This window comes from Hippichthys cyanospilos, chromosome 9, assembly GCF_059441005.1.
Source record: "Hippichthys cyanospilos isolate Australia breed blue-spotted pipefish chromosome 9, RoL_Hcya_1.0, whole genome shotgun sequence".
Lineage (NCBI taxonomy): Eukaryota > Metazoa > Chordata > Actinopteri > Syngnathiformes > Syngnathidae > Hippichthys > Hippichthys cyanospilos.
Window position 1 is genome coordinate 13,678,088 of NC_142377.1, and position 15,140 is coordinate 13,693,227.

Below are 15,140 nucleotides of genomic sequence, written 5' to 3' on the forward strand. Positions count from 1 at the left end.
GCCCCCCCCCCCCCCCCACCAAAAAAAAAAAAAGTCTGCATTCCCCTTTACAACACCCATAGGATGCTTCTGAAGAAAAAAGTGTATAGTTAGTTGGAATTGCAGCCGCCATCACCCATTATTGAATATTTGAAATGTTACTTCAAGGGCATTTTTTTTTTGCATTGTTTTACACATGTGCAATGACGATTAACATTGTAATTGTAATGGTTGGGCTTTGAGGGGTCCTGTGCAATGGCATTCCCATAAAAGGCACATAGTGAGCATTGATTTGTCTCATTATGATAACTGCTCTGCATTCTTATGCCAAAGCTGCTTTCAGTCATACCCATTCCATGTCTAATCTTTGACAATGACACTTACACACTCATACTGTTACAAAATCCATTAAAATGAACAACAATTCAGTTCAGCTAGTGTCAAGATGGCACCAGAGCAGAAATTGAAGTCCAAACACTGTTATCCATCACGCATCAGGCATGTGTGAGGAAATGAGCTCTGAAATCCACATGGACTTCATGTTGACTGAAGGGAAAGCCACAGCTTTATTGATCCGCTCCAGCTGCCCGCTTGGTTCGTTTCCGTGGTGACGTTTTGGGGGAAGCTTTGTCTGTAAGACAGCACAGATTTGGAAAATAAATGTCAGAGCAAGCTGGCAATACAGATTTCCTGCTGGAGATGGGGAGAAAACAAAAAAACCCACTCATGGCATTGAGAGTCTCTTGAGGAATCCAGCTGATGTCCACATCATTCATCCCGCCAGTGCCCTTCTCCAACTTTACTGCGATTCTCCTTTTCTGAGAAATAAAATTCACAACCATCCTCATATTCCTCCGCAAGGAAAAAGACACTGAGCATTAAAGGATTAACTCCAATTTCAGTTTGTTTGAATGAGTTTTAACTTTATTTTTACAGCTGTAACAGTCAGATACTTAATTTGAATAAACATGAAACAATGTTTGCATTTAACAAAAATTTTGATGCAATCACAATTTAACCCTGAACTCACTACTTAAAGCGACACTTAAAAACTTTGTTTTTGTTGATCAGATTGGTCTCATTTGGACAAAACTACATTTCCTGTGAGAACCAGTGCATAACATTGTGAAATCCTGACATTTCTGTTTGCAGTGCCTGTTTGAAGATTGAATAGATTTGCTGTAATGAATCTAATTGCATCTAAACTAGGGATTTTGCGATTGAATATTTTTAGAATTGATAATTGTCAATTAATCAGATAATTTTTTTGCATTGAAGTACAGTATATTGTGAAGTCAAGTTTTGTTTCCCGCAAATGCTGTTTATTAACCAACTATTGTTATTTATTTGGTATTGTTAAGTGATTAAAAACAGCTAAAAGTTACGTGATTAAAAACCGCTAAGAGTATTTAATGTACTCGTCAACCTTTTTGAAATCTTCAGTCATGTTTTACAAAATAAAAGGTATTTGCTAATGATTAAAAACAAAACATAATCAATAAATCAGCATACATGGACTGCAGAAGTCAGAAAAAAAGTTATTACTTGACATGCTGAAATCAGATGGGTTGAGAAATTTTAAGTTAGTCAATGGTCGTAAATGATTACTTATGTGTTAAAATAGCTGTCAGTTGTTTGATAATCGATTACTTGTCAGTGAATCGATTAATTTTGACACAACCATCTAAATATACGATTGAGTTTGTTGCAGGGCTGGAACTGCGAACTATGAAGCTAATGGCTATTTTTTGCTAAAAGCAAATTTCCGATTAGGAACATTGGCAGTATCATGTTGATTTGAGCATCGACAGTTACCAACTAATCCATCACTAACAGAACCAGGGCAGCGTCTACCAGAAATCCCTCATTCATTGTCTTTGAACTCATGTCAACAAGTAAAAGTCCAGCCAATTTTAATCCTTGACCATACTTTTATTCAATTTATTCAGTTTATTCAATTTATTCAGTTGTTTTTGCCAGGCATAATAGTTCTGCAAAAGTGTTTGAATCCATTACCAAATTGTAAGAAATGGGGAAAGGGTAAGTGACATATGTCTGCTGTATAGCAGTTTAGCACATTTGTATTTTTGTGGCAGGGTTCCTGCCACACTCTCCAAAGTTATTTAGTGACAGTAAAAGGGATACAGAACCCCTCATGCCATATTATAAGTAACATTTAACTAGTCATATGTTGATGTTTCATCATAAGACTTATGAAAATATTCACAAAAGTTCCTTGGTGTTGCTTTAAATTTGCATTATTTTCTGTGTGTCTAATTTAGAACACTTACCGTTCGTGATTCCAGGACCTGGTACATGGCAAAGAGCATCAGCACGACCAGGCCGGTAAGGAAGATGTACATAAACACTCTGCAACATAACAGTTACGCTACAATAAAGTCATGGGAGTGTGTCCATTTGGTCTAAGTGTAAGAAACATTTCTCTCATTTTAACGTCTTTAATTTATCAAGTCAGCAATTGATAAATTTGGGGAATTTGGGGGGTGGAGGGCATAATAACTGATGACTTTCCATGGATTTTCTGACTGACTGGCTACTACAGTCCCTGGGCCAATTTTGCACCTCCTTTTGCGATTTGGCACAATACAGTAATCCTTTTGGGAAATGGGAGCTAGCTCTGTTAGGCTTTAGGCGGGGATTTTGCGCGATGCCGAGATGTAAAAATAGGACTCGGACCATCGTGTCTCTTTTTTTCCTCAAATCAAAAGAACAAATATCTTCAGAATGGAGTAAGAAAAGGGTGTCTTACGTTTCACCATCCAATCCTTCTTCTTTCTCAACGATGGTGACAGTCTGGTTGTAAATGGCAGTTTGGAACATGGTGCCCTAAAGGACAATTGTAGACAATTTGGATTTATATATCTTCCTGTGATACATTGCAAAAACAAGAATCGGGAAATTGTAGTGGCAGATCCTCAAAATTTGGTGTGGCTCATTCAAATGAGTGCAAAAAAAATGGTTTGGTTCGAAGTTACAAATACTACAAATACTGTAGCTAAATAAGAGCTTTTCACAATTTTTACAAAGTTACTGTATCATGCATCTTGACAAAAAAACCTTTCCCGCATGTTCCAAATAATAATGAAAGAACTCGATGGATAAATCGATGCTGAACAGTCTTGCCTCAGTGTCATGATAGTTGAGGAGAATAACAAGCCCAAATGGACGACCGGCCATGGGCTGAGCTGGGATGAAGGAGTATTCGAAAGAGGCCTGTGCACCCGGATGAACCACCGTGCTCAGAGGCAAAGCAGTGAACTACACAATGGAAAAAAAAAAAAAAAAGGTATTATGATGTGACTTGTCAAGATCATCAGTCATTTATCACTCCTAACAGACTGAAAAAAAATGATGGGTGGGATGTTTGTTGGTTCTGACTCACATTCTGAATGTAGAACTGGAAGTCCTGGGGATAACGGAAAGAGGCCTCCAAGGACTCAACAGTGAAATCCTGACTGCCCTTGTTAGTAAAACCAACCAGGAACCTCACAATTTCATTGGCAGGAAACTCTAGTAGTCATTTAGACAAGCAGATGAGTGTTAAGAGTGCAACGACAAACCAAAAAAAGCAAAAATCCTCTGCCAAACTCTGACTCACCTTCTCCTGTCGTGAAGACGATGGTTGTGTCAGCATCAGTGTGAGATGTTAACAATTTGTCATCATCTTCAGAGTCATCGTCATCATCTCCTGCCTGACACAACACAACGTGACATTAGAGAAATCTAAAGTTGCCCAATTTTTATTTTTGTTACATACCACGCTTTCAATCTGCTCTTCCTCCACAAGCATCTCTTCTTCTTCTTCTTCTTCATCTTCTTCCTCCTCATCCACAGGCGCATCAAGGTCAACTTCCTCAGTAGATTCAGTACTGGCGGACACGCTGCCTGCAATTAATACAAATGATTTAAATTGAATTTAGTTTACACAGATACATTAAGAAGCATTAATACATGGGCAGCCAATTCCATAATTTTGAGAAAAGGCTTTTTTTTGTACTTATTCAAATCCAATCAATGTTTGAAGTACTGTCTCTGATGCTTCCTGAGGTTATATGTATAGCAAAAGTAAAAAAAAAATGCTCAATGAAAATCAGTGCGATTATTTTTATCCTTTTCAGAAATGTAATATTTATACAATTTTGCGCAATTCCCCATGGATATTTACACAGGCAGTGTGGGGCAGCCTAACCTATGATGTCACACAACGCTCCAAATACAAGTTTGCGTTTCACCAATGGTGACGTGTCCTATCAGGCGTGAGCACCCAGCATTACTACATCCACACGCTCCAACTTTAAAAACACGAAGATAAAACACCGGCTTCCTTACTACCCAAAAGAAATTCAGTCCCACGTGACCGTGTGGGCGATCAATTCTCCAGTTTAACGCTTAACAGGCGTCGATAGCATTCATTCATTCTAAACGAGCAATTGTAAACTTTCACTGCAGACGATCATCAATGTCCATGATGTTTATAGCTTCAGATAATGAAAACAACGTGTTGAGAATGCACAAAGCCAACTGACTTACCATCTTCTCATGGGAAATATGCCACGTCGATACGTTTGGCATTCTAATTCGCAATTTTACGGCACAAAAGACACAGAACGGCATCACGCAGTCTAAGAATTTCTTACCCATGGATATCAAGCCGCAAGGAAAAGCAAGGAGGAGCAGAAGCAGAAGTTTTGATCCGAAAGTGAACATTTTTGCAGCGTGGTTGCAGACTGAAGTTAGTTACACATCAGCGTTCTGCAGAAAAGGGAGACGCGGTTGACAGGGGCGCGGCTTAGAGAGGTTTTTCACGCCCATTTGGAATCTTTGGAGGAGATTGGGGCGTGGCCAAAGTTATAATATAGAAAATGAAACTTGCATGTATTGAGTACTGTACATTTGCAAACTATTTTTTCTGAATGCTAGCAATTTTTACATTACATTACATTAAACGTACATGATACTTTCCGACTCATGGAAGCAGTTGAATGATATTTCCCATAAACGTTTTTGTGCTGGGGTGTTCAAATGCCCCACATGAACAACCATTTTTTTTTTCTCCGAAACTCCCATGTGACAAATGCATGGTTAATTCAACCAGTATAATAGAAACTATGTTATTAAATTGTGAAACAGGGCCCCATTTAAATACATGTTTTTAGTCCAATTACCGCCACACCTTCCCTGATTTTCTTTTCAAGAAAATAAACTTCACCTGACTTCTTAAATGGTCTCACAGTAAACCAAGCGGACCTTACAGATTAAGAATCCACTGCATACATAAAGCGCCCTGGATAATAAGACGCACTGTTGATTTTTGAGAAAATTCAAGGCTTTTAAGTGTGCCCTATAGTCAGGAAAATATGGTTAACACAACACAAAAAAGTCTGAGCCCAGATTCCAACTTCAGAATTGTAAGGCAGATTTCAACCACTTGTACACAGTGCTGCTCACTCCTGTGAAAAGGACCAAAAGTGCTGTTCTATACAAACTTGAGATATCATATGTCAAATGGCATATACAGTATTTGTTGTTGTAACCTTTCCAGCTGTCAGTCTTTGACAGCCTCAATTATTGATATGCAGAACGTATTTAGAGCTGTCTTTTCGAGTAGGTTCTGCTCAATTGCAATGTTTTATTTTGGCTTTTTTTGTACCTGCCTTAAATTATTACAATTTCACGCTCTCTTAACTTTTTGACAGTGTTTTTCTCAGCTTGTGGTTTTCTGCAAAAGAGCACATCCTGTGCAAGTAACAGTCTCTCTTCACATCACATAATATATACAGTATATTCTCTCTCTCTCTCTCTCTCTCTCTCTCTCTCTCGCTCGCTCTCTCTCTCTCTCTCTCTCTCTCTCTCTCTCACTCTTACTCTCGCCCTCTCTCTCGCACATGCTGCCGCTCTCGCCACCGAAAAAAGACAACAGCTCCTTGTAAAGACCCTTTTCAATCTCAGAGCAAGTAAATTGTCTGGCTCTCATCAGAGAATCAACATGATTACCTGTAATAACACCAGCACAAAGGGTAAGTCATTATTTATTTATATATATATATATATATATATATATATAATATATATATATATATATATATATATATATATATATATATATATATATATATATATATATATTTTTTTTTTTTTTTTTTGCTTCGTAATCAGCCTAAAGACATTTTGTTTGTATTATTTCTCATCAGGTTGGGACTGTCTTTTCATGCCACCCTTGTCCTATGCAATTAGTGGATTACTGGTACTCTCGTTGGCATGTCATATTATGTTCTGTGTTGTAAAATTATGTCACTCAGGTAATCAATTTGTTCAGCTTCAAATAAATTGAAGAAATTTATTCTACTCTTCTAATATTTGATTTCTTTTTTTTGTGTTTCTATAGAGAAAAAAATGTGTTGGTCTCAAAGGTATTTACATTTTAAAATTGAGTTTTGTGTTTCTATAATGCCCGTTTGATAACAAATGAAAATCTTTTATGCGCTTTCACAGTCAAAGTGTTCAACAGATGGACCATAATCCTATATACGGAAACGTAAGCTGCATGCAAACTGGTAAGTGAATTTGTGGAATCTTCTTCTTGTAAATTACGGATTTGTTTTACTATTCAGTGTTTCGTACATATGCCCACAGGTACACCAGAAATTTTTGAAAACAATCCTCCACACTTGACAGTCAGCTCATCAACTCTGAGAGATCAACAAAGCTCGACCTCTGAATTGCAGGTTTTTTTTGTTTGTTTGTTTTATCATTAATTGTCTGTAAAATAATGTCTCATCACCAAGGATATGTGGGTAATGTACGTAGTAGCTACAGCTACAGTTAAGGGAAAAAGAAGCAACAGAGAATTTTAAAAATAGAATAGAATGCTTACTTTTTTACTCATATATCATAAATTATTCTGATACATCAAGCAGAGTTTATCATCAATTGGGCCCGATTTTCATGCCTTAAGATCAACCACACACGTCTGCAGAACAGCGAATTTGTTTGTCTGCGCCTCGATCAAATCCAGCAAAATCACATTAGACCACCTGCACCACAACCTAAACCAAATTTTAGCTGGTATTCAAGTCCACTTTCTACCAAATCGGCAGGTCTACCAGTGAGACGATGACCAGTGAGGCACAGCATGTTTTGCAAAGTTCCCATTCACAGAAGACCTTCCCTGGCACAAAAATCAAGATGAGCTAGTGTTCACGACAAGTCAACAAAAATAGGGCACTTTGTGTTAAAGAATGAATTTAAAAAAAAGTGCTAGTCAATGTCATTATAGAAACAATGAAAAGCAGTCTAGCATAACCAGGAACCTAGCCAGAATTTTTTTTTGTGGGGTGGCCACAAGGATAAGACACCTCAGTGATGAGTGGCCAGGGATGGCATGCAGTCAGGTAAATAAGTACATTATTTTATGTTAATTTAAATTTTAATATGCAGTTAATAGGAATATGTGTCAGATATCAAGCAGTCTAAGACTTCTTCATGCATGTCAAAATGGCAGGAAATTCACAGATACCAAATATGTACCCCGGGTTTTGCTGAGCCCTGCTCCTAACATTTAATATTGCCCTCAACCCATAACCATGCAGTTAAAAATGAGTCATGTTGAAAATAGACATGTAAACACAGTCCAGTAATCATGCACACTATGTCAAGCATTTACAATACGATTGTATTTGTTTCTCTTTTCAGTCCAAAACTACCGACTGTTATGCCAATCTGAGTCTAAAGGCCCCGAAGACCAAGTCTGCTTGCAGCTCTCCTCAGATTGAGTACTCAGTTGCGTTTCAATCAGATAAGTCGGGGGAAGAAGATGAAGGAAACGTGCAATTGGCAACCACGGTGACGGATGTTTATGCTTCTGTGCAAACCAAGCGCCCCAAAAACCATTGACAAAGCAGACTGCAAAATTTGATGGCAACCGAAGAGTTTGAAGCATCAAGCTACAATCACTAGGTGGCACTGTTGATCATTGACTTGTTGCAGTCCATTGGGCTAAAACTGCCTTAGCATCGTTTTTTTTTTTTTTTTTACGAAATAACAAATTGTCCGTGACATATTTGAGGCCACACAATCCTAGTTTGCTGAAATCAAGCTTGTTATTTCTAGCTCGCTTTTTCGAAGAACAGTAGTGATGCCCTATAAACAGATCAGTGGAATAGCTTTTCCTAACTAAAGTCAGAGAACTCAAGTTTGAAGGAGAGTGAGCACACAATTTAAATACCGGATCCTAAAATATAAATATCTGGTTACAAACGGAGGCTTCAAATGCAGAAGCAGACGTCTCTATTTTTTGAGTGAATTGGTTTTACGATTTCTGGTTCCAGGATAAAGATGGTAATTTGCGTTAAGCATGTTCTAAAGCATTGGTCACCAAACTTTTTGAAATTGAGAGCTACTTCTTTGGTACTGAATAATACAAAGGGCTACCAGATTATGTGACGACACCGATTGTGTTAATGATTTTTCACAGTAATTAAGGAACAGCTGCAGTAAATATGTAAATCAAGTGTAATATGTAATTACATGTAATGCATGGATAATTATTTGTAAAAAATAATAGAAAACCACAAATTATTTGCAGTAGACATTATTTGCAGAACAGCTTTGTGCTACTCATGTGATCTTTGAGGTATTCCTCATGGGGTTAGGGTACCATGTTGATGACCCCTGTTCTAAAGTAATATAAATCAGGGGGGGTTTATGAAGAGTTTTCATTGTTACTGGCTTGGTTAACCAGTGTAATTTTTCAGCTCTAAAAGTGCCCACTGCAGTGATTATTGAAATTATGTATGTTTTTCTTATTTTTGGTTCCCAAAGAATAATGTTTGTAAGCTAAGCGCATACGGTTTTATTTAAAAATAATAAATAAATAAATAAATGTCTGTGTGTGTGTGTGTGTGTGTGTGTGTGTGTGTGTGTGTGTGTGTGTGTGTGTGTGTGTTTGTTTGTTTGGTTTTCTACCTGGTGGGAATTTTATTCTAGATTTTTACAAACACTGTGATGATTTTTGTTCTTGTGGAGCCATTTTGATGGGCCCCGATAATCTAGATATCTTTTTGGGGTCAAGACTTTGTTTTAGAGTTATGATTTGAATTGGCTTTTGGTTGAGATTAGGATCGAGGTTAAGGTTAGGCAATCCGTTATGATGGTTGAGGTTAGGGGTTTGTGGCTAGGAAATGCACTGTCAGTGGGATGGCCCCACTGAAAGACAAATGGTGAGGGGGGTTGGGATGTTTTGATGATGAGGTCTTTTTTGATATCATGTGCAATGATCTGTGTTAAATGATCTCCAAACAAAATAAATTTGCTCCATGAAGTCTGAGAAGCCACTCCAAGGCTTCACTACCATTGTTTATATACTGTAAATGAGAGTTACTCAATGTGTGATCTTCTGATCGCTGATTTCTTCTTATCAACCATTATGACAGATTTTTCTTTTTATCAAATACGGATTTTAAAAAGTTGGTGTATTCTCTTTTTTTAAACACCCGCACTCCAAACATAATTTTCCTGGTATTAGTCATATTTTTTCATCTAGACATCATTGGAGAAAAACAAATTGGTAATCGGTTTATTCTTGAAAATCTGTACAGTAAAATCGAGTGCGAGAGCAGTACAGTATAGTTATATGCACAGTAATGTCAATGGCCACCACTAGCCTACTTCTTTTGATGAGAAGTAAGTGCTTATCTGCTTCTGGAAGTTGATACCACTGTGTGTGATAATAATGTATGCTTTGCCACCTGACCTACAAACTAAATTTGAATTTCAAAAAGTGACAGGATGAACTCGCACTACTCACATAATTTATCATCTTCATCATCATTGAAGCAATCATTTGAAAATGTTAACACTTGCGGAGATAAATTAAATTGAATGTGAAATATTTTTCCTACCTTGTGAAATCGTTTATATTATTGTGTGACTATAGTCGTATAACCGAGGGCTTCACATAACCGAATTTCAGATGTTCCATCCATGCAAGCATCCATGCATCTTCATGGGTCGCAGGCTTGCTGGTGCCTATCCCAGCTCCCTTTGGGCAGTAGGCGGGGGGCACCCTCAACTGGTAAATTGCAGGGCACAATTTGAAATGATAATGAATAATAATCAGTTAATAGTTAGTTTGAAAAAAAAAAATCTCTTTTCAGGAGTGTGGATCAAACTGGTAGCTCTTCGTAATTACCAGTTCACAGCAGGTAGCTCTCAGTTTATTGGTGACCCCTGATCGGGGGAGTGAGTTATCTAATCATGAAGTCAGAGCTGGTGATCTAATAGTTTCTCTAATCATTAAGGGAGCTCTGTCCAGCCCAGCCCACATTCCAGTCACCCATCTGTTAACACATATGAGCAAAGATAATACATATGAAGTTTTCTCACTTTTTACCACTTTGCATTGTTTGTTTGTTTTTTTTTTATATCATTTTACAGTATTCCGTGCCATGATATAATTTATAACCCCATCGTGTACCTTTAACTAGACAAAATAAGTACAGACTTGTTACTTAAATGCAAGAAAGTGTATCTGAATGAAAATGTAAAGAACATTTTGCTTCCATTAAAGCATACGATTTTTAAGTAATATCATGACAGCAGATGAAAAGTACCTGATTTGTTTGAAGGAAATTTAGGTACTATGGTAAAATCATGTCAATCTAATTGTGTTTTTGATTCTAAAATGTTGTAAATATGGCCATGAAAACATTGTTTTTGCTGATAATTGTGGCCTTATCTATGTCCATTATCATTCAAAATATTGCATGTTACACACGCGACAAGGTTAATTGTCATGTGTGTAATTTATCAACCTGGTTAAATATTGGATACCCTGCAAATGATAGCAGCAGCACTTTTGTCACAAGATTTTTCCTCATGCAGTCCAAGATCAGGCTTGAATATATCTATAAAGAAACATGGAGGGTATTCAAGATAACACAACTTTTTAAGCACTTATCAATTTCATAAGAGCAGCACGGAGTACAATTAAGACGAACAAATGTGTTAATTGACTGAGGTTTAAACTTTGGGCATTTGGAAGCCATTTACTCAGGCAGACATTGCACAAATTTCAGTATCCCAGTATCAGTATCCCGGAAACAGGCATTTCAGTATCCCAGAAACAGACATTTAACATACTGTATGAACCTTTACAGATATCTAGCTATTAATAATTGTTAATACCCTTAATTATTTAAAACTGGTGCTGCCTCTCTGAGTTTTGGTTGTGATGTGTATGTGTGTATTAAGTTAAGGATGTTCCCTGCCGAGTGCCCGAAGTCAGCTGGGATAGGCACCAGCAAGCCTGTGACCCTTGTGAGGATAAGCGGCTCTAGAAAATGGACGGATGAATGGATGGATGTAAATGTTTTTCTTTAGTTCTATAAATATCGGTAAACCACGCTATTTGTTGACTGGAGGCCGATATTTCAAACCTTCTGCTCCCACTGCTCTCAAATAATACATGATTGCCTAGTCTTCTATATTATTTGCTTTGTTGATAGCTTTGTGGACCTTGGTCAGCACATAGGCATAAGTATCTGACACGGTAGATGAATGAAGGTTTTCTCCATCTTTCTCTTTTAACTCACCTGACTAAATAGTGAGTAGTGAATCTGATAGGGCTTCAAATTCTAAAGGTTGGCCTTTTGTCTGTTGGTCTGGTGGAAATTTACTGGCCAAACGGAATTCACAGCCAAATTATTAAAAGCTTGCTGAGTGTCCTTGGGCTAATTTAATCAATGACCTAACTCGTGTGGCAGTATAAGTGACGTTTCCAACATTCAATTTTCGTTTGTGGGTCAGATGCCAAAGCATACAGTATTATCTCACACAGTGGTGTTACCTTCCAGAAGCAGGTGATAAGCAACCCGTTTTCATCAAGAGAAATGGGCTACTGATGATTATGTGACATTTCTGAGTAAAATCAGCCTTCAAACTGTTTGTTTAAACTCTACGCTGCTTAGTTTTAATGTACGCGTATTCAATAGTAAAAACTGATCTCAGTCTTTAAGGGTGTGCACGTTTATTAAAATGTTTAATAGCAAATTTTAAATCATATATGTATGTCCCTAATTGTAATTTGATACTAATTTTATCAATTGTATATGTCTTTTGACATTTTTTGACATTTAAACTTTTCATTTTTAAGTTTGACCATGTTTTATCATTTCTAGCTATAACATTTTGAGGAAAAATCTTTTTTATGAAAACTTGATGTGCTAGACAAAACATGAAGAAAGGTTTAGAATCAGCTAAAAATTAAATAACTACAAAAGTGTACTTGCATTACTGATTTGAAAAAAAATGTTGACCAAGAGTTGTGTTGTGTGTAGGTATTTAAAAAAAGAGTCTCTTTCACTTCATTCCAATCAAAAACGTATTTAATAAATAACAGTCATAATGATTGATAACATACAATCAGGTATCAGGAAGTTCACAGTTTTAGTGACGTATTTATATAAACAATGACAGTGAAGCAATAGCATAGCTTTTAAGACCTTTGACTTCATGGAGCTAATTTATTTTTATGGACATCAAGATCATTGCAGGTTATAGGGTCCTTAATACCTTTCAATTCATTTAAATCCAAAGGCATATCAAAGAAGACCTCATCATCAAAGCAGTCCTCATCAGATGGGGAAGCCAAGCATGGCAAAGTCAAGACCAGACCAGTCAGCAGTCCACCAACAGTTGAAACAGCAATGGTGGCAAAAACGGCCGCAACTTGGTATAAAGCCTGTTGTTGTGCTGTGCGGCCCAAGCCCGGTTTCAAGCCGGGGATCAACATTTGAAGCTCCAGCAGTTTCGGGTCTCCCTCAGGTGGAGCGCGGTGCGAAAAGATCTGGTACATGCTGGGTCCGTAGGTTTCCTCAGTGGCGAGCAAGATGGCGCAGATTCCAGCTGTGGATGAAATGAGGCCCGTGAGTCCATGCAGGTTGTGAATGCCGCACTGGTCCTGGATCTTCATGCGTCGTGCTAAGAAGGGGCTGAGGTACTTGTATCCAAAAAAGCAGGCGGTGCAGCCCATGATGCCTAAAGCGTAGGCAGCTGAAGGAGAAATCATCATGTCTACTGACGCTCCAACTGTCACACCACCTGCCAAAGTCACGTTCTGGATGTCGGCCATGGTGAGCTTGCCTCTCTTATTGAACACTGCTGAAAGCGCAAACGCTGTGAGAGTGGACGAGCTCAGGCCGATAAAAGTGTGCAGGATTGCTCTGTGTTGATCGTCCCCTTTCAAGGTGAGCGCAGAATTGAACGAGGGCCAGAACACCCAGAGAAACAAGGTCCCCATGGTGGAGAGGATGTCCGAATGGTAACTGGTGATCTCCTTGGAGTGCCCGTTTTTGAGTGCTGGGCGGTACAACACAAATGTCACGCCTAGGCCGAAGTAGCAAGCGAACAAGTGAATAAGAATGCTGCCGCCGGCATCATTGATTCGGATGTATTTCAGCACAGCCCATTCTGTCACAGAAAAGACGGGGATCTCCAGCAAAGCCATCACTAGGAGCTGCACCGGACTGGTCTTCCCAAGCACGGCCCCGAAGGAGATGAGCACCACAGCGCACGCAAACTCGGCATACAGTAGGTTGATGACGCCCAGGTGAATTTTACCATCGTGGTAAAACTGGAAGAAGCCTTGGATGATGATAGCCCACTGGATGGCGAAGGTGGCCGTCAGAAAGTTGAAGACCATTCCGCTGAAGCCATAGAATCGGCAGAAGGCCAGCAGGCAGCCGAAGCCCACGAAGATCATCACTTGGACGTCGGCGAAGAAGGGATAGTCACGATACACGCTGTTGTCCATCGGGTTGGTCTCGTTAGTTTGCAGCTTGGCGTTGCCGTTGTCGTCATAAGTGACAAAGACAGCATATAGAGCCAGGATGATGACTTGTAACACAAATACCAAAGCTGGCAGACGCACTCGTAAACTTGTTGATGCGTTCATGGTGACAGGCACGTTCAACGGTTTCCTCTCATACTCCCTCTGTTACACTAACACCTCCTTTTATACTCAATTTTATCAGATAAGGGCAACTAATAACAATGGTTAAAGAGCACCAGTCTATGCAGGTGACAGGTTGTCTAACATTGCATCAACCCAGGGGATTGCACTTTAATCCCTCATAAGTGGAAACAGTTTCTCCTTTCTTGCTGTGTAACAATAAAACAATGGCAATACAGAAAGTATTGTTTTTATCGTACAGCAGTTGTTTTAATTGAATCAATCAATTCATCAATATTTATTTATTCACTATGATACTTTTAAAGAAAACACTATTTAATCACACAAAGTACTTTCCATGAAAAAACAGGGTCAATATTGTCATTCACATTTGATAAATGTCATGAAACGCCAATCATCGAGAAAACAGGATGCAGAGTAAGACTGAATACAGTGCGAGGAACAGAATGAAAGTAATTTAAAAAAAAAATCCTACACATTACAATGCATCAGTCAACCACATAAAATGATTGATAAGCGCAAGTGTCATAAAAATTATATAAAAAAAACCCATAAAGATTACTAGAAGGCAAAGGGTGAATCAAGAGCTATAAAATCAAACCCAAAAAAAAATACACTTCTTAATACCTTCATTTATAATATATTATGTGAAGCACAGTAAAATACAAATATGTTTAAAAAGATAATATAGGTAGGTTGTTTAAAAATATTTCAGTTTAATGTGAATTTAGCTTGAAGACAGTACTCAGGCAATGTACTCTTTTTGGTCACTGGCGGTAATCATAATGAGCAAGAGTAAAAGCTGTGGTGTGTAGTCCCACAAATTATGATGTGCAGAAAATGAGACTGAATGTTATTAATTGCACTTAAAGAAAAAAAAAAAGCTTTTCTAAACTTTTCTTGTTGCCCTTGGAGAGGATACTGGAAAAGCTTTTAGAAGTTATTCACTGGTTCTCTTAGGGAATTTTGCGTAGTGTGATTCAAGTGTGGTACTGCATATGTATGTACTGAATAAATGAATTTCACTCATTTTATTTTCTATTCATAATTTTAAACCTAGTTTAAAAGTGATTAGAATACACAAAGAAATTATTTTTTGAGGAAAACTGATTTTAATTCAATACAATTTGTCTCACTACATTTTAGGGGGAGAAATTAAGAATTAATGCAA

The 15,140-nt window shown here is 38.0% G+C and overlaps 2 protein-coding genes and 1 pseudogene across 2 annotated transcripts; 1 reads left to right on the plus strand and 2 right to left on the minus strand.

Moving 5' to 3' along the window:
• Positions 1-266: 266 nt before the first annotated feature.
• On the minus strand, positions 267-4,782 carry LOC148419002 (translocon-associated protein subunit alpha-like). The gene is made up of 9 exons (XM_088424480.1): positions 4,638-4,782; positions 3,758-3,885; positions 3,599-3,692; positions 3,383-3,510; positions 3,124-3,258; positions 2,750-2,826; positions 2,271-2,349; positions 704-797; positions 267-610 (listed from the first exon to the last, which is right to left on the minus strand). Exons 1-9 carry the CDS (start codon positions 4,705-4,707, stop codon positions 546-548), a joined length of 870 nt encoding a protein of 289 aa, XP_088280606.1. The 5' UTR covers positions 4,708-4,782; the 3' UTR covers positions 267-545.
• On the plus strand, positions 3,308-8,510 carry LOC148419003 (uncharacterized). Its single transcript, XM_088424481.1, has 6 exons — positions 3,308-6,017; positions 6,192-6,299; positions 6,386-6,410; positions 6,493-6,554; positions 6,634-6,725; positions 7,693-8,510. Exons 1-6 carry the CDS (start codon positions 5,987-5,989, stop codon positions 7,891-7,893), a joined length of 519 nt encoding a protein of 172 aa, XP_088280607.1. The 5' UTR covers positions 3,308-5,986; the 3' UTR covers positions 7,894-8,510.
• A 3,925-nt stretch (positions 8,511-12,435) lies between these two features.
• LOC148419004 (ammonium transporter Rh type B-A pseudogene) lies at positions 12,436-13,963 on the minus strand (annotated as a pseudogene).
• Between the last annotated feature and the right edge of the window lie 1,177 nt (positions 13,964-15,140).